Source organism: Festucalex cinctus, chromosome 2 (assembly GCF_051991245.1).
Source record: "Festucalex cinctus isolate MCC-2025b chromosome 2, RoL_Fcin_1.0, whole genome shotgun sequence".
NCBI classification, from domain to species: Eukaryota; Metazoa; Chordata; class Actinopteri; order Syngnathiformes; family Syngnathidae; genus Festucalex; species Festucalex cinctus.
The window spans coordinates 11127391-11147808 of NC_135412.1; the positions used below are offsets into that span (position 1 = coordinate 11127391).

At 39.0% G+C, this 20418-nt stretch overlaps 1 protein-coding gene across 1 annotated transcript; it reads right to left on the reverse strand.

Annotated features, from left to right (window-relative positions):
- Window positions 1-1526: 1526 nt before the first annotated feature.
- bcas1 (brain enriched myelin associated protein 1) lies at window positions 1527-19458 on the reverse strand. Its single transcript, XM_077512821.1, has 11 exons — window positions 19381-19458; window positions 19240-19304; window positions 18933-19008; window positions 17092-17396; window positions 11913-12053; window positions 11158-11211; window positions 9184-9219; window positions 7876-8097; window positions 3990-4112; window positions 3363-3584; window positions 1527-2343 (listed from the first exon to the last, which is right to left on the reverse strand). The coding sequence occupies exons 2-11, from the start codon at window positions 19276-19278 to the stop codon at window positions 2272-2274; spliced, it is 1290 nt and encodes a 429-aa protein (XP_077368947.1). The 5' UTR covers window positions 19279-19304; window positions 19381-19458; the 3' UTR covers window positions 1527-2271.
- Between the last annotated feature and the right edge of the window lie 960 nt (window positions 19459-20418).

Here is a 20418-nt window from a genome sequence, read left to right on the forward strand (position 1 = left end):
GGATTTATGCGAGTTGGTTTTTCCCAGTTTTGACCTGAAAGCGTTCGAGGCAAAAGTACACAACCAAAATGGCGGCTAGCGATAAATTGCTTTTATTTTGGTCCTCAAAACTTATTTTGACCTCCAGCAATTTTGCTTCATTTATTGTTTTTATCTTATTTCATACACTTCAGTATACTTCACCGTATTTCATGCAGGGAGATAGCGGCATATTATCATGTATGTTGTGTTACGTGAAGTTATGTTGAATATGTATGAATGAAGAAAGCTATCTAGTATCTACTATCTAGTATCTCTTACTCAAATAAATTGTGTTTTACCATTCTGGTCTGTGTTTCCAAAAGGAGTCGCTACTGTAAGCGTGACATGACATTGTAGTCGGGTTACTTTTTTCCCCCCGACTTCGCGAGTGGGATTTCCGAGTTCAAGGGGGCCTTCCCGTACACACAACGTGGTTTGAAGTTGGACTTTTCCAACTTCAAAACATTCTCGAATGCAGCAATAGCTCACCTGTTTTCTGAAGGTGAGCTGTGATTGGTTGTTACCCGATACCTGAGCAACTGTGATACCATTTATCCTCACCATGTTCTCGGGTGAGCTGGAGCCTATCCTGGCTACCCTCAGATGAGAGGTGGAGTACAGTGTTCCCTCACTATAACGTGGTTCACTTTTTGCAGCTTCACTGTATCGCGGATTTTTTGTGTGTGCAATTTTTCATGCATTTTTTTTTTTTTTTTTTAACAGTAATGTACCTATTTTATAAACATTGAGAATGTTTAAACGAGAGAATTGTGAGAAAATGTAAATGCCTCGATGAGAGAAGTGTATGAACTGTGTTGTGGGGTGTTTTAGAACCTTAAAACATTTATAATAAATGTAAAACATAAAGCTAACTACTTTTTTTGAGCCCCCAACAACAGAACCGCGAGGTGTATGTGTTAACCACACATCCGTAACGCTGCAAATAACTTCATGAGCTCTATTTTCATACCCAGTGGGAAAGTCTGTCAGTACAGGCAGGCTAGACCGGATTTTGATATTTTTGGATAAGTACGCACTCTTTGGCACAGTTTAGAACAGGCACTTTGCGCCGTTGTGGGCATGCTCACTGCTGATGAGGCCTGGAGATAAATTGTTAGGCGCATAACAAAGGAATGTCCATCATGGCGTACAACAGTCTGCCAATTTCCTAAACAGGTGAAACAAGGCTTGCACAGGCACAAAATCAGGATGCACCAGTTTTTTATACTACTCAAGTGCAGCTGTGCCAACTCAGCTAAATAAAATCCTTCCTTGGGAGAGTTTGTGTTGTTTCCTTGCAGGTATCAGTCAGCGAGGCAAATGAATAATAAAAAATAATGACTATGAATTTACAGCAAGCGATTGATGCGTCACACTTTCTCACAAGTTCACCAAACACGTACGCATGATGGCCGTGTCATATTCTGAACATGGTCCAACCCAGTGACTCATTGTGGGTTGTTTTAAGCAGCAGCGGCCTAATATGAAACATTTCACACTGAGCATGAAACGACAAACCTGTTTATTGTCCTCAGGATGTTACACATAAACACATTAACAGAAGCAGACAAAAGCACAATGTTAATTACACAAAAAATGCCACAGGACAGCCACTGCTTGACAGTGCACAAAGAGGCAACATCATATTGATATGGTGTCAGTTGCAATTTATACAAGATACTTACGCAACATTCACGATCATTTCACCGTATATTCATTCCCACCTGAATTTGTTATTTTTCGAAGCATGCAATTATTTTCAGACATTGTAACGATTGTGATTTATCTCAAGTGTCCAATAGATGGGGTCAATACCAAGCGCTCACATCAACATAACATCGTCTTTAAGTGCAATCAATTTTGTCAAGCGCATACCAATTTAAGTTGACTCAGTAACAAAAGCGAACGGTTTCTATTTGGCACCCAAGTCGAGTGTACAAGTGGATCTTGTAAAAGGTGTTTATTAGTCCACACAAAGCGAATTTCATTTCATGTTGAGTCCTTAAATTGTCCAAAAGTTGACCTCTCCCACATTGTCACTAAGCAGAGCATCTAAAAACTCCACCTTCAGCTACCTGCACTCCCTTTCATGTTCACTTTTGTTTTTTCACAACTGACCTTGAAACTGCTAAACAGACAAAAACAAGCAATTATTAATGTGATGGTTCCACGAGATGGAGGCATGAGCCAGAGAGGGAAATAAAGATCGAGAGGACTCTATACAGAAGAGCTTGAGTGTGGATTCTATTTTCATTTGGCTGCTGGAGCCACAGTCACTGGCTCGGTCTGGACCCCGGCGTCTGTTGAGTGACGTTTCTGACCCTAAAGAGAGGAGGAATATTAATATTACAACATGGATCAGGCTTCTCTTGATGCTTGTAGTGTTTCCTTACAAAGTGACATCGCTAAACACGACCTGGAAGCACTGACATCTATATTACAAATGCTTTTGTTTTTGCAGGTTCATATTAATAGAGATCTTTTTGACATTTGTATGCATTAGCACAGTGTGGATCGCCAACACCCAGAGCAAAACAAATGTTTACACTTCACCAGTCCTTCGGTCTCTTCCACCCGTCTAATATTTAGTCCGTGGGACAAAACAAATCAACCACATTTTGTTTTCTACATACATTATCACTCATTATTACCACTACTAATTTTACTATCTAAGTTCTCGAAATTTTGTAAAATTGATTTCCACCCAGAGATGGCTGAAATACAGTAAACCGAGCAAAACTGATAACAACTTGGTGTGATGAGATCTGAGCTTAAACATGAACACGGTGAATTTGCTGCTGGTTAAATCTGATACATCCAACTCAGGTCCCAATTGGTTTGATATTTGATTGTGATTGTGAATTCCGATATAAGATGATCTCAGTTTTTAATGTGTTGTCCAAACTGTATACCTTGTTGTTGTTGTACAGTGAAAGTATCAATGTATCAGTCCAGCTAAATTCAATATGAATATTGTAATAATACAATATATATAGTAAATATAATAAAATCCCGTTCTTGAGCAGGCAGACAAATGAAAATACAAACCTACTCTCCCCATGGTGACACTAAAATTGACTTTATTTGTTACCTGGTGAACCGCTGCTGCCATCTGGTGGAGACAGTGCTAGCAGCATACTGAAACGGGTTACTTTGCGCCTTTGAAAATTAGCTCTCCGGGGAGATGAGACCAACTAATTAAGGTGTGGGAGCTGTAACTAAAAATTGATTGCGTTTTGTTTATTTATTTATGTGTTTATTTATTTATGTATTTATTTATTTATTTATTTACTTATGTATGTATGTATGTATTTATTTATTTATTTATTTATTTATTTTACCAGATGTTTCAAGAAGAGCTGGATGGAGTTCCTCTTCTCGGACTTCCGGCCCGCATTAGCGACATTGTCGCCTGCTTTGGGGGCCACTGAGGCCGCTTTGTCGTCTCCGACCACCTCGCACGACTTCGCCGCCGCTTTGGGCTCCTCTTTGGGCTTTACTGCTGTGGGAGGTGCGTCTGCAGCTTTGACGGGGGAGGGGCTCGCCTTCTTGGGTTCGCTAGCCTGATAACAGTGAAGTACACAAAGAGGAAGGGGCGTCGTGAGTAAGATACAGTCGTGAATGTTTGGTTCGTCAACTAAGGGCTATTTTGTTAGCCACCACATTACAAATATACGTAAGCTATGTTAAGACTTTAAATTGTAATTAAAAAGTGACTTCAATTATTAAAACAGAAAAACACACACACACATTTAAGGACAGGTACTTGCATGTACCAAGCCCAATTTACCAGTTAAACCAAATGGGTCTGAAAGATTATCATCCTGATTGATTTATCCAGTGGTTTGGAATGTGCTCAGACTGATTTAATTAACCTCAATCCGCTCAGAAAAAGTCGGCCGACAATTTGAAATGTTAAACCTGTTGATGATGATTTCCACTCACAAAGACAGTCAATAGGTTCTCACTTTAGGCTTGAAGAAGGTCAAGAATGATGACTTTGATGGATTTTTCTTGTCCTCGTGAACTGGAGGTGGGGGGTCTGGCTTGGCAGTGGCCTCCAGAGTCCCAGCTTTAGAAGGATCCACCTTCTTTTATGAAAGACAAAAAAAAAAAAAGAATCATAAACATCACCAGCTATTTTATGAGGATGATGACAAGGACGGCATGAAAGTGGACACCTAAGAGTGAAAAATGATGTTAGGTGAGGAAAATTTTGAGACAAGAATCACATCCCAGCAAGAATAGGGAAAAAAAGCACACCCTGATCCATCTTTTTCTAATGATTATTGTCTTGATAATAGTGTAAATAGAAGAAGTGATAGAAAGTGTCACCCCAAAATTTTTTACAAATTCCTGGACCTTCAAATGGATTTGCATCAAACTGCAATGCAATCTCCACACCACTCCACAAAATTTCATGCTAACCGGTTAAATAATTTTAGCCACAAACCAGTAAACAACATGCTGTTAAGGTAATAATGACCAGAGTTGACACCTGCAAGTCAAAGAGGAGGTAAGAATGACAAACATTATTAACCGAGACAGGATGAGGAAAAGAACCAAAGCCCAGCAAGAATTAAAATCGACGCCTTAAAATAATCGCCTAAAGTCATTTTTTCAGATAACCCAAAAAAACTGAATCATTTGCATCATAAGGCAGAAAAAATAATTTGACACAAAAAAATGTCTTAGGCAGTTATTTTAAGATGGTGACAAAATGTAAAAATCTAGAGACCAGTGTAACGCCTCTGGGTGATTACCTCATTTTCTACCTCTGTCTCTACCGTCATCTACGGAAAGGAAAAGGTTATTTTCTCACCAATTGTGCTACAACTAACTAACTAACTCTAAACATAGTCACTATTTTTGCAATCTTATATTTAGTGCAATACATTTTTGCCAGTTATAACCTTTAAAAAAGAGGCCCATGGTTGAATTTTCAGATTTGGGAATAATTTTTCAGCATTAAGTGTGGAATTAGAAATTATTTGTTTGTGGGTCAGACTGTCGCCATCATAAAAAAGCAGTAATTTTTCAGACTGAAATTGTATCTTGGGAGGTAGACAAATTTACTGGAAATTTTAGTGTGCAGTTTGAAGTTTCAGTACAACTTTAGAGGTGCCGTTTCCTCCCCAAAATTGGGCGAATTATATATGTACGACCTCTGGGTTGTTCCACTTTATATGTTCCTGAGTATTAAACTCCATGTCGACTGCTGCTCAAGAAAGAAAAGACATTTTGAGCTACTTTACCTTCTCTTCTACAACCATCTGTGTTGCCTCTTCTGGTGTCTGTTGAGGTTCTTCAGCCTCAATTAGCAAATACAAATGAAAACAATTTGGTTTTATATGAATTTCGGATTACTTCTCGTGAATATCACAAGTCAAATATTTACTTTCACTGAATTACCTGGACCTCCACAACAACTTGTGGCACATCCACTGGAGTTTCCTGCAGGGTAAATTAATGTTTGTTGTTGTTTTAAAATATTACGTACAAGCGTAGCATGAACAGCCTGAAATATATTTAGAGACTACTGAGACTGAGTACAGCTCACTGATCTGTATATATTACTGGATGGCCAATAGGCCAAGACTTTTGAAACCGCAAGGCCGCCCGCCATATTACCACTCCCAAGAAATGTTTCTCAGCATACGATCCTACACATTTACAATATCGAAATTGGAGAACATTTGAGACAGTACTTAGTAGAAACAGCCTGATTTATGATATTTAAATTTGTTGGACATAAACAAGAAGACTTCAGACATTTTTCAACTTGCCTTAAAACATGTATAAATTATATGCTTACTGATGTTTACAGGAGGAAACTTGTACATTTTTTTTTATTAAATAATTATACTGTAATTCAACAAAAGATGCCTCTGCCAAATCTAATATTGGGGTCTAAGGAACTGAGCAATAAAAGAAAACGGGGGTGTACCATCCACTTATTAAAAAATAATGACCACCCCGCCACTGACCCTATACTAAGAGCCTACGAACTGTATGTATGTATGTCTAATCTGTACGTAGACAGTCGTCTGATCGCGAGATGGGAGGAGTAAGATGGGCGCCCCGTGGCTTCAACGGCTTGCACGGGTGTATATTGGGCTATCGGCTATCCAGTAATATATACAGATCAGTGGTGCAGCTGGACAAGTTTACCTGTTTTTCTACAATTGGATCTACTTCAGCTTCTACTGCTTGCGGTTGTGTCTCCTTGTTAGTCTGCAGCACATTGAAACAGTTCTTATCGAGAGATAAGCATCATCATTATTGGCAAACTTTGCTAGTTTGCCATCACTGCATGAGTTGCATATTATATATGCCATTTATCAATGCCAGAACGACACAATACAAATAAAATGATCCTCAAATGAACATTTGTAGCTTCTCACTGAATCACACAATAACTGATACTTCTCTTTTAGCCAAAGATCAAGATAAAGTGTCTGATGTATTTTGCTGCAATGAATGAAAATGCACCTTTAGAAATGTATTCCACCAAACGCAGTGGGGATATATATATATAAAAAAAAGGTTTACACACCTCCCCTGTTCAAATGCCATGCTTTTGTGATAAAGAGAGAGGAGACTAAGTGAAAGATTATCTTGTCAACATTTGCTCACTTCCAAGTAAAAGCAACAAACACATAGTCCAAATGATGCTCGCATTACCAAAGAGGATTAGGGCCAGTGAAGTAGTGTTGCCAGAACTCTCACTTTACTCTCAGAATTCTGACTTTAAAGTGAGAATTCTGAATTTGTGACATAGAGCTATGAATTGTGGGGGGAAGTCGGAAAGCCAGAATTCTGAGAATAAAGTCATAATTCTCACTTTAAAGTCAGAATTCTGAGATTAAAGCCAGAATTCTGAATTATTTGATTAATCTTTGACTGCCAAACGTTATCCAAAAAACAACCCCAACAGTGCCAGCCGATTTTGAGCATTGTCACTCATCTTTCAAGGCAAGCAGAATATTGCGCACTATGACTACAAAAACATGGTAGATAGATACCATATGAAATATTGGATTCCATTCTTTCCTTAGAAATAAAATAGTACCTTTTACCTCATTCCATTCTTTAGTAATCACTATTTGAAAATAGGTAATTTAAGTGACATAAGCGAAAATTGAAAAAGGAGAAAACAAGCTTTTGTGAAAAGATAAATTTTCTGCTCAACAGTGACTTTGACACTAATATATATTTTTAGTGACACTGAATTAGATTTAATGTGACAAAGGCTTTGATCATTCACATCATCCTTGAAAACGTTATATTTCATCAGATTTGTCAAGTTTCATTGTCATTTCATACAACTTGAGCACATTGAAAAGAAATACACTGCTGCCATCTGCTGGCCATAGTTAGTGGGTCTTTTTGATTTCACAACACCATTGACCAGGTAGCGCTCCACAAGATGTTACACTTCCCAGTGATAAAAAATAAAAATGTAGTTGACGTCAATTAACGTTAGTGGCGGCATTCATTGGGATTTTAGCATACATCATTAAACGTTGTTGGCGGTCAGTTAAAGTCAGAATTCTGAGAATAAAGTGAGAACCCTTTTTTTCCCACTTCACTGGCCCTAATCCTCTTCCATATCGCAAGCTACCATGATCGCCTTAATTTTAGCATGTTCTGAATGCTAGTAAAATAAGTGCCTTCCCTTTCTAACCTTGGTTCCTTGTAGGATACATCAACAAGTTGATGGCATGTTTTTATGGGTTGGTGGCTCTCCCTCCAACTCACATGCAAATTAGGAACTTACTGCAGTTATATTACATGTATTGCAATGCAGTAAAGTAGTAATAATGAACCCAATCTGGTGTTATGTTTATTTACCTTTGAACGGAAGAATTTGCTCAGAACATCTTTGGTTGACTTCCCTTTGGGGGACTCCGTGCTCTTTGCCACAGCTTTTGTTTTTTCTTTGGAGGTGGTGGGCTTGGCTGATTTGCCACTTGGCTCCACTTTGGTGTCCACTTTTGGAAGCTCTGGAGGTGGAGGAGGTGGCGGGATCAACATTCCCTTGGAGGCTGCAGGAGGATCAGACACTTGTGCAACCTTGGGAGAGAAACTGACTTTGAATGCTCGACTGCAAGGTAAAGTAAATCAACACTTCATCACATCCCAGCTCGTGTACACCTTGGACTGTTCGCCAGTGCACATAGAACAGCCAGTCACATTCACATCTGTAGGAATTTTAATGTCTTAGAGCAGGGGTGTCCAAACTTTTTCCTCTGAGGGCCACATACAGAAAAATAGAAAGCTGCAAGGGCCACTTTGATTTTTTTTAAAGTTATTTATTAACACATTCATTGCCAGACCAGCAAAAAAAATGCATCTTTTGACGTATTTTTCCGTCAATGGCAGTGAATGAGTTAAACATGGTAATCAATGAAGGAATTATAAATTGTTGATATAATGTGCAGTTACTTATTGAAAACTGCTAACAGTCACAAGGCAAATAGTGACCCCTGTGTGCCACTATAATAGATATGCCTCTCCACTGAGCAGCAGCTGATCCCAACTTGACATTCTGAACCACAACAAGAACAATCGGTCGTCAACTGACCACACTTAAGAACCATTAATCTAATATGATGTTTTCACAAATTGGACCTTGACATTAAGCAACAAGTGGATGAAACTATTTTTATTTCTGAAACTGAATTATTAGCTGCAAATTTGTGTCTTTGCATAGCTAGAAATGCTTAATCCACCCTCTTTTTTTTTTTTTTTTTTTTTTTTTTTTTAACAGCATTGAAAAAATATTTTTAGTATTTGCCACGGGCCGCCAAAAAATGTATGGCGGGCCGCAAATGGCCCCCGGGCCGTAGTTTGGACACCCCTGTCTTAGAGTCACCCAAACCTAAGAAGCTTTAGATAGAGGAATAAGCCAAAGTACCCTCAGAAAACCCACACAAACACGGGGAGAACACATGCATTCTCCACACAGATGTTCCAACTGAGATTCAAACCGATCCCCTGATTATGAAGTAGAGTCTCCCATGCTGCAATAAAGTGTCCATTGCAAAATAATTGTACAAGAAACCAAGATTATTTGAATATCTGTCAAGTGTCAAACACAAACCCAAATTCCCAGAAAGTAACTCAAAGGCTTTATAAAGAAACAGACAATGTGCTCACAGTGGTGGTTGGTTCTGGCTGTTTCTCTCTCTGCTGCTGTTTGGCAATAAAAGAGGCAGCATTTTAGAGCAGATCAGTGAAAAACGCCAGTAGTCATAAAAACATCACGCTTTGCAGCAATAAGAAGAAGGCTTGTCTGGCTGAACCAAAGTCTGAATGAGGAGCTGAATTAGACAAACCGCATCAGTCAGTACAAGTTGTCCATTTTATTGTCGCGGTCTTTTTTTTTTTAATCTCTGAAATGATGAATTTGGGCATAGGTGAGGATTAACAGTATTTTAATCAAATTTCATTTATTGTGGTTCCCATTTTAAATTGATCACAATTATTGGAACCTAATTATTTTGTTGAGTAACTTTTATGCTACAGAAAGAACAATTGCAAATATCACATTTTACAGAAAAACACAAAAGATTAAGTGAAAACCATAACTCACTCGTATGAAATAGCTTAAGCCCCACAAACGATCTTTTTTCATGGCCATCACCGTACTGTACTACCAGTATATGTTTTGAAAATTTGAAGCAGACTACAAGAACACATTTGTAAAGACAAGAAAGGCTTCTTTATGGCGAGTGGATTCTTATGTAACCATTCAGGTTCCTCAACTTAAAACCTATCTTAGCCTCAAAGCGTCGCTTTTACATTTAACATTGAAATAAATCAGCATCATAAATCAGAATTTAAGGGACACTTTATAGCTGCCAGATTTTGACCTAATGACATAAATTTTACTGTGATTAGTGGAGATAAATTATCTTTACTGTATTGTTAACCATCAGCTCAAAAAATTCATTAGTCCAGGTTGCCTGCACTTGGCTCATTAAAACAATGCAATGGCCTTGAGGAGCTTTGTGTATAATTTATGTGCCTAGAAAGTGGGGTCTGAAGAGTGGATTTAACGGACAGTCAAAAGTTTTAAACATGTCGATATTCCCTGCTTTTGCAATCTATAAAAGGGAACTATTTTCAGCGTGATTAGCGCCATGATTTTCGTTCTCTGGTCTAGCATGTAGCGAAAGGGGGTCGGAAAATATGTTATCTTAGCAACACTGACACTCCCTGTTCGCACCCAAGTTGTTAGTACGGCAGTGCATGTCAGAAAGTACACACTTTGAACTACAGAAGCTGCTAAAAAATAAATTGTTGAATAAATAAAAAATAAATTGCTGAAAAAAAAAAATCAAGTTAATCGATTAATCACCCAGCCCTAATTTACCATTTAACTCATTCACTCCCAGCCATTTTCACTGAAGCAACCCTCTTCGCTCCCGGCTGTTTTACTGGATTTTGACTGATATTGCAAGGCCCACAGAGTATTGTGTTCTATTGCTATAAAAACATGGAACCTACCAAAACAAAGATTAGAGTCACTTCTTTCATCAGGAAAAAACAAATATCTGTTTCCGTTTTGCAGCTACTAGCATTAGAATCGAGCTAACAAATCTGTTTAAAACTGTGGGGAAAACAGCTTGTTGCAACATGGTTGATCTCTTATACTCTGCTGCCACCTGCTGGCTACTTTTGTAACAACCACCATTGCTTCAACCGTTCTCTTCAGCTCAGAGGCTGCATCAAAGCCTTCTGTATGCACTAGCATGAAAAAACAAAAACGTATATATATACGTTTTTGGGACACTGGTAATATTTGAAATAGAACATATTTATATGTTTTTGGGAGCAAATTAGTTAAACAGTAAAAATGATGAAGAAGTGGACTTAACATCATTGTGAGACAGTGACATTAGATAGTCCTATATTACTTTTCAGGGAACAAAAAAAATAAAGAAAGAAAGAAAATAAAAAATAAAAAAAAATAAAAAGCATGTTTGTTTTCACCCGACTGTGACGATACAGTATCATATAGACAAACAATTGGATGTCCTGTTTGATTTTTTTTTTTTTTTTTTTTTTTTTTTTTTTTTGTGGTCATCCCTGACCACTTTATTTCGAGTTTCTTTGTGTCATCATCACCTGATCCTTTGGGACTTCTGGAGTTTCCTTTTTGGATGTTTTAGTGGGAGTCATCTGCCGAACAAGGGAAGGGACAGTCACCGTTAAATTCTGCCATGGAAAAAAGAAACACAAAATAGAATAATAGGATGCCCAAGCATTACATTATTAAATATCGCAGCGCTATTAGAAATGTTGGCCATAAGATATACAAGGCCATTTATAAAAGTAAGACTAAGGCCTTTAGAATAAATGAAGTGTTCACTGCTGTACATGGCCATGTGTACACAGTGCGTCGCTGTCAGAGTGTGGCAGCCATTGTGCCGCGGAGATGGCGTAGGCCTGCCCTCGCTCTATCTTTACCAATCTGAACTTCCAGCCGCACAGGCCTCCCTTGTGAGCTCACACGATGGTTCCAACAATGGGACGCCACATTCCCGCATGTTCCAAGCCTTGATGAGCATGGCGCGAGGTCACTGTAACTCTTTAAAACGCCACACGTTCCAAACGACGGCATGATGAAGAGGAAAGACAATGGCTGCTTGTTGTGCGTCAGAGCATAATTTGTTATGGATAGCTTTGCTGCTACTGACAGTTTCATTGTAATGATTTAAATACAATATTAGCAACAGGAAACATTTTTTTAAAAAACAACAACAATCATTTGGTTGAGCCGAGTTTTCTTGTGACTGAAGAGAAACGACAACCAAAATATCACAAACACACAAATGATCAAGTTGTCATGTTTACCGTACATTAAAAAATGTGTCACTTACTAAATTTTTGAAGAAGTTCATAACTGGACTCTCTTCTGGGTTAGTCTCCGCTTCTGCAGCTGGACTGTTAGCGTGGTCAGTTTGGTCTGGAGTCCCACTATCTGGTTCCGTCAGTGCCTCTGGCTTTTGGTTAGCTGTCTCCTAAGCACCATCACACAGAGTTAGCCTTTTGAGGGTTATGCTGTAGCAGAGCAGTGCAGCAGCGTTCTTAATCACAGCATTGAGATGGGAGCACAATTCCAACCATGCCTCTGCCTACACTGCACATTGTAAACAATAACCCTTTTATGAAAGTGCATGTCCCACCCCCCCTCACTCATTGATATTCAAGTATGTTGGATGGTCATGCCTCAAGAATTGCTAGAAAATCAGAATACCGTGCTGTGTCCCAATGAGGGTCTTTGAAGTAGCTGCCCTTGATTTTAATTTGATAAATCTAAAGATAATGAATGCAGGAATTCTCTGAACACAACTTTCGTAAACGTCAATTTAATCTTCAGTGAACAATTAGGTGCGTTTTTATCAACAGTGAAGGCAACGTTAAGTCTTCCGCTAACTCATTTGCATGTGTAAGGTCACAAATAATTTACGATAACAGTCCTAAATCCTTATATTTTATAAACATAACAGTATATTCTAGAGAGCCCCTGAAATGAAATATAGAAGAAAAAAATGTGGTTACACTATTGTTAAAGCATGTAATCAAAACGTGCATACAAAAAGACAGTACAATACTAAGATAAGCAGCTGAGATCGGTTAGCAATTAGCTATCTTTCTCTGCTAGCTCTCAGCTGCCACACTGTGGTGGGGCATGTGCAAGCTTGTTGTCGTCCACTCGACTGTGGGCTCCTTTCCAGTTTCGGTCATGGCACTGCTGTGAACATCTGTACGTCTCTTCAGGCTTGATTGGTCTTGGCGGAGGCCTCCGGACTTCTTCACCGTACCTGGGGAATTGTCCGCATTCCACCATGGTGGGCGCCGTTCCGTCTCTGTGGTTGACCGCGATCATGACAGTCACTCTTCACATTTAGCCCACACCGACCTAACTATTGTTTAATGTTATCTGATTTTTTTTGTAAAGTTTGTCTTTGAGTGTCTTTAAAAGTGGTATATAAATGTGATGTATTCTTATTCTTATTCTTCTTATTCTTATTCTTATTCTTATTCTTATTCTTATTCATTATTATTAATTACTATTATTATCATTATTAATTATAAAACTAATGAAATCATCACAGCTGTATGTGTTTGTCAATACTACGAGATAAGAGTAACAGTTTTCAATTAACCTAGCGTATTTTTTTAAGTAAACAATGTAGAATCTTTGTGACCATTGACACTTGTACTTTTTCAATTTTTATACAATAGTTGTTTTGAGAGTAGTTAACGCGTCCTCCTCCCAGTTCTGAGGACTCGGGTTCGAGTCCAGACTCCGGCCTTCCTGGGTGGAGTTTGCATGTTCTCCCCGTGCCCATGTGGGTCTTCTCTGGGTACTCCGTTCTCCTCCCACATTCCAAAGACATGCATGGCAGGTTAATTGGGCGCTCCAAATTGTCCCTAGGTGTGCTTCCGTGTGTGGATGGTTGTTCGTTTCTGTGTGCCCTGCGATTGGCTGGCAACCAGTTCAGGGTGTACCCGTCCTACTGCCCGAAGCCAGCTGGGATAGGCTCCAGCACCCCCGCAACCCTTGTGAGGAGCAAGAGGTTAAGAAAATGGATGGATAGATGGATGGATGGATGGATGGATGGATGGATGGATGGATGGATGGATGGATGGAAGAAAGATCCTGGCCCGAGATTCAAACCTGAGATCCCAATCCAGATCCCAGTAGGAGCCTTATGGCAACACTGATTATAAACTCACTTGTGTGTTGACATGAAGAAAGTTCCAAATAAGAATGGTCAATATTTATTGCCAAAATTACTACATTGCAATGTGATTTCAAAATACAGTGCCTTGACATTGTTAAAATGCTTTTTACATTCGATTCCATGTACTGTACATTTCAAAGCATAAAACAAAGAAGACATAATGTGGCAAATAAAATCACTTTTTTTTTTTTTTTTTTTTTTTTAAAGCATTTGTATTTCACTGCTAATCTTCTAATGGAGCTACCCGAATGACAACCATGATCTTGTAGCCCGATGAAGATATGCCGAAATCTTCAAGTCTGTACGGTGATTCTTCAACAATAGATGTACATGAAGACTCCAACCTCACAAGTAAAGCTTCCATGTTCTCCTGCTGTTCCAGGTTTTGGTCTGACCAACCTTCGGTAGGCCTAATTTCTGTTGTGTCTTCACTTGATTTAGCCTTTGAGCTCATCCCTGGTGCTTCATCCTTTGAGGTTTCTGCCTCAGCAGCCTCGGTGATGGCCTTAAAGCATGTTGAAGCTGCTAAAGAAGCATGACATTTGTCTAATTCAGTCATTGCTTCTTCTCTGGCTACATTTGTCTTGAGGATTGTAGTTTGATGCTCAGGAAGTCCTATACTCTCCTCTGAGGGATCACCAGAAAAGAGAGGAGCTTCTAACACTTCAATGTCACTCAAGGAGAGAGACTCTTCAGCATCATTTTCCTGGGTTTTCTCAGTTTGGGTAACACTGTTCTCTACTGCTGGTCTATCATGGGCTGAGCTACATGAATCCAGCTCCACTTTTGTTAATGGTTCGGCTTGCAAATCACACCATTCTGTATGTCTGATTTGACCAACTTCAAAATTTTCCAACATCCCTTCAACAAAAGGCTCCACGTCCCCTTGACCCTTGCGAGGACTTTCATTTTCTTCTTTGAGCACATGTGAGACTGCCGGGTTTTCTGCGTAACTCTTAGCTCGTGCAAAAGCATGTTTAGATGACTCCGAGACTTCACTTTCAGATGATGTTTCCCCTAAATGGCTCTCATCTCTGGCAGGAATGATACTATCGAAAACAGTTGGCTCACAGAATTCATGTAGTGTTTGGAAATCTTCATCTTCTGTTGAAGAATCTTCAGATGTTTCACAAGATGATTCATCGATTGGTGTATTTTCCCCTTCTACGGCAATCTCCGTTTTTATCTTTGTTGATTTCTCAGAATCATCTTGAGCAGGGGGAAAATTGTCATCCTTAGTTGTCTCTGAGATTTCAGTGAGTAGTTGTGAACAGAACCCAGCTTCCGCAACTGCTTTGTTATTACATTCAGAAGACACTTCTTTGACAAATGTATCTTCATCAACACCATCTAACACTACTTGAGTTTCCTTCTGTGTAGATTCGTCATCTTTAATGGGGATCATGGTCTCCTCTATAGCTTGTTTTGGGACTGCAGGGATTTTGATGTGTAGTTCTGAGCGGTATGCCACAGTTTCCACAGATCCTTCTATGGCCCTACGTTGTGAAGATGGTTCTTGGACAGGTATATTTTCACGAACGCTTTCTAGGGCTGCCGTGGTTCCTTTCTGTGTAGATTCTCCAGACGTGACCTCATCATTTGTGGCTTGCAGCTTCAGGTGGCTGTCGCTGGCAGGTGTGGCAATCCTGGATTTGGGGTTCTGAGAGAGGGGAAGAACTGCTTCCTCTGGTATTTCATTTGCAGCTCTGCTCCAGTCTGTAGGAATGCCAGATTTTGCATTTGTTTCAAGTGTCATGTGAGTGTGTTTATGTGTGTAAACTTCTGCATCCTGTGAACATTCATCAAAACAATGTTCAGGAACCTCATCAATGGTTGACAGTTCTTCGTGCCTAGCAGTGTACCTTTCTGAAGAGTCCTCAAGCACAGCATCACCTTGAGAAATAGTGATACCTTTTTCATAGACTGGCTGTGTTCTCTCAAGAATGAAACGTTCTTCCTGCTCTGAGATTGTTTTCATCATCTTGTTTGGCTGCTCAACCATGATGACCTGAAGCTTAGCAGTCTCGCTCAAATGTGTTTTATCTGTTGAGCCTCCTTCTCCATTCTGAAGCTGAGACACATTGACCTCTTCAGCTATTTCAGTGATGGATTCAACTGGCTTACATTGTACCGGAATTTCCGGATCAAGTCCATGAGCGTCATTACGGCTCCTTTTATCAGGATCTTGGATTCCAGAATCATTAGTCACCTCCACCTTCTCAGCCCTGAATACAATATCCTCATAAATGGCATCGACGGTGGATTCTCCAATGGTGATCCCTGCCGCCTGGTGGTCGGGCGATTCTTCTGGTATGGTCTCCTCAACCGCCTCCTCAGCAATCACAATATCAGATTCACTCGGTTCTTCGACTCGGTCTGTTCCAACCATCTCTTCAACCAGGAACTTGGTGGTCAATGCTCCTTCTGTGCCATCTCCTGTGTGTGTCGAAATATCGGATTCAAATTGTTGGTCTGTCTGAATGGACGTTTCGGCTTGATGATGCAGATAATCCGGCTCCTTTTTGGGTGCAGATGTGGCAACTGCGTCTTCTCTGCTCGAACTGGGTTCCTTTGTCATGAAAATCAAGATTCACATTTAGATTCACACTTTGGTGTTTGACGATGGGACAGACAGTAATCTTATGTGTAAGCAGGATGCATAAATAGCAACCGCAAACAAGAAGGACTTGTATACACTTTACGTAGGTGATTTCAAAGGCAGATTATTGAAGACATATGAGAGTGAAATCATAAATTATTTTCCTATATCTATACATCTTTCTATAATGCTTGTCCTCATTAGATCAAAGACGAATTAGGGCATAGCAGAGCATAGCAGCAGTAATTTGTGCTAGAGGTGGGGTACACCTTGGTCGCCAGTAAATATCAGGGCACATCCAGTCACACCTGTGGACAATTTAGAGTACTTCACTGAACCCAGGCATGTTGTTCATGAAGAAAACTCATCAGGTCAAATGTTGGCTCCTTTTACTTACTGTACATTTAAGATGAGATTTGTCCACAGATTGTTTTTGTTTGTTTGTTTGTTTTTAATCTTCCCCCTTAAGGAGTGCCTAATTTATACATAAATAACTAACATATTGGAACCCTTGCCTCACAAGAAACTGGGCCACCTGATCTATATCCCTGGCCCAAACCTTTCTCTCAGACTGTTTTCTCACCCCAGTTCAAAATGAATGTGGCGGCCTTCACCCAGACCTAAAATTATTTCAACCCATTACTGCCTATAACCAACATCTCTATAAACCTGGCCCCCTACCCTAACACTAAAAGTGAAAATACTCACCAGCTGCGTGTCGGGCGCAGGAAGACTTGCATCTCTTGCAATATTCTGACGGACCTCTTCTTCAGCGACACTCTTTACATCAACTGGTGCCTCCGGTTCTTCTTTCTTTTTGAATATTTTGTCAAAAAGTTGCAGTTTTTCTTCGTGTTTCTCAGCCTCTTCGGTCTGCGAGGTGGCAGACGACTTTTCAGGAACAACTACGGTTTCAACATGCTGACTGTCTGATTGCACAACCACGTAGTCAGATTCTGCAGTAGAATTTAATGCAGCCTTGCCGTTTTGTTGGTTAGGGGTCAAACTTTTAGCTAAAAAGAAGAGAAAGAAAGTCAAATGAACGTCAACACGTCAACATCCATGATGCACTCATCCATCTGTTAAGTTCTTTAACTCCTGATTTATTTGAGTTTGATTTAACTTTTTCACAAATCTAATTGACAGACAGTAATTAGTTTTGTAAACAACAACGACAACATAACATTGGAGATCCCAAGACTGGGCTGAATTTACCTAAGGTTTGCCCTTTCCAAAACAGGCACAAACTTCATTTCTCACACAAACACATGTGGAAGCCGATCTACTAACCGGCGCGCCCAGGATCTTTGTCAACCAAACAGACAATATTGACACACAGTTCATTTTGCGTCTTTTGGGAGTTACGATATGCAAATAACGCCCAGTGTGATTTATGAACCTCTCCAAGGAACTATTATGTTGTGTCGTTAAATACCATGTAATGCAGGTACATACCAGAACGGAAAGCAGTGTTGGCGTAGCTTGTGTAAACATTTTTGGAATGCCAGAAACTAAAATTATTTCTGAGCAATGGAACATTGGAACTTCTGAATGATCTGTGGGCTTAGTTGGAGCCTATCACAAGAAGGAGTCATGCCATTTTAAACTCCTTTCAGTCTCTTGATTCCCAAGCAGTTTTTGCTGATGTGCTTTCCCAAATTTAATGCATTCTTTTAAAAATGTAGTCCAAAACTGATTTTTGCAGATGATTAAATCAGTAATAGCATTAGAAATACATACTGTAGCTATCCTTTGAAATGATCAATGTGGATAGTGCGCCATGAAGTAAACATGGGCTGGCCTACCTAAGAACACGAGATTAGCTTGATCACCAGTATGTCAACATCATCTGACTGGGTGATTCTATCCGCAGGGACACTAACTACACCATGACAGATTAAATAGTCCATTTGGAGACTACGCCTACAGTTCACAATAGAGGGTACAAGAAACAGCCACTGTTTACCCAGCATAAAAAAAAGTCCAAAGGACCAATTCATCCTGGATATGGAAGACCACTAAAAGATAGGTAGTGTTTTGATGTTTTGAAAAGTAAAGGAAAAAAAAAGACAAATCTGATTAATGTACAATTTAACTTGGAAACTACAGTTTGTAAATATATAAATATTTTATAATAAAATGTCATTTTGCATTTTTTTTTTACTTTTTTTTTTTTTAAACACTTTTATCAAAAAGAACTAACAGTCAACAAGGAGTGTGAAGAAGATTGTGAAAAAGATTATAAAAGGGATTTACCATTAGGTAAAATCACTCACATATTCTATTTACTATTAATGATGTTCCATTTTACATGCTTGACAGTGAAGAATATTTACAATATTATGTGAGTTATGTTTTCTTTTTATGCTTAAATATAACAGCGGTAACCTATTTTTACACTTGTATGACAAGTGAAACATTTTAGTGTTACTCAAACCACTGTATATTTAATAAAGATGAAACTTATTACAGTTTCACCCTGGAATAAGTGTTAGAATACTGATACAGACCTTTGAGATTCAGCCGCAATCGTAATATGAAAAACTAACCATCAATGTCTAATCCACTGGATGTGATGTTTACCGCCAGGCCATTGGGTACTCCATTTTTGTCACACTGATTGATCTAGGAACAAATCGTATGGAACAATAAACAGCTACAAATAAATAAATACAAATACAAAAGGCATATATTCCTGGGAAAGTGCTATAATATAAGACTATTGCCTATAATTAAAACAAATTTTATTATTATACTTAATAATAGTAACCATCATCAATATTAATAATCAATAATAATAATAATAGAAAAAAAATACTTTACAAGGTGAATTTGCTGGCGTTTCTGTCATTTTACCTTGCTTTGATCTTTGTTCTTGGAATGTTCATTCCCCATACTTAAGACCAAAAGTTGCAGGTTTACTGGAGCAAAGGGAAATTAGTATACAAGTAATGGTTGCATTTGGTCATATAATGTAACATTAATCAACTGTCTTACCCAAGCTGCACTTCAGGTCAAAGTAAATGAGATCCTCCTCTGGAAGACACCAAGTAGAGTGACACCTTGTCAAAAGGGTTCGACCGCTGCTCCGGCCCAACTGTGCTTACAGCTATTGTTGACAGGCCATTATATCTGTGCTTGCAGATGGGTGGGACTGTTTTTAACTAATCAATCACATTTCTTCCCCAAGGGCCAAAAGATGGGCAACAGCACATGATTAGGTCAAGCTGATTACTCTTTGAGCCCTCCATCGCCGTATGTATATATATATATATATATATATATATATATATATATATATATATATATATATATATATATATATATATATATATATATATATTTTTTTTTTATTACATATTTTTGCTTTATTTGTTGCAACCCTCTTACAGAAACTCAGGTACCTAAAATTCTAATACTTTTTACAGCGGCTTGTTCAAGAAGCCACCATGCACACGTGTACCACTATTAAGCATTTAAGTCCATGTTTTTGGAGGATACAAATTTAGTAACTCGTCATGTACTTCAAACGCACTCTCAGCGGTTATTGCACTTCAAACTGCTGTTCGTGTAATTTTGAGATCAGTGTTGTTTCGGCGTCTTCCAACAAAGCAGACAGAAAGTTTTGCATTTAAATTTGGTAAACATATAATCTGCTACCTGTAAGACACGATTTTCTTGACCTAATTTGGTCCTTGCTTCTTGCAAACACCCCACTCTTGCTACTTCTCTCGTTGAGAAAGAAGTACTGTCTTAGGTTAGGAGGCATACTTAAGCAATGTCTGCCTTCTAGTGGTGAGCACTTTTATTACAACATAATACTGCTCTCTCTATCTCTCCCTATCTATCAAGCCCAAGAAGTTTGACCTATGTCAAACATACGGCCCGTGGGCCGGATCAGGCCCCCAAAGGGGTTTGATATGGCCCGCGAGATGATTTTGTAAAGTTAAAAAAAAAAAAAGAAAAAAGAATGTAATGTTGGAACTATTAATCAGCTGCCCACAATCAAAACATATAAATTTGGAATTTCACAAG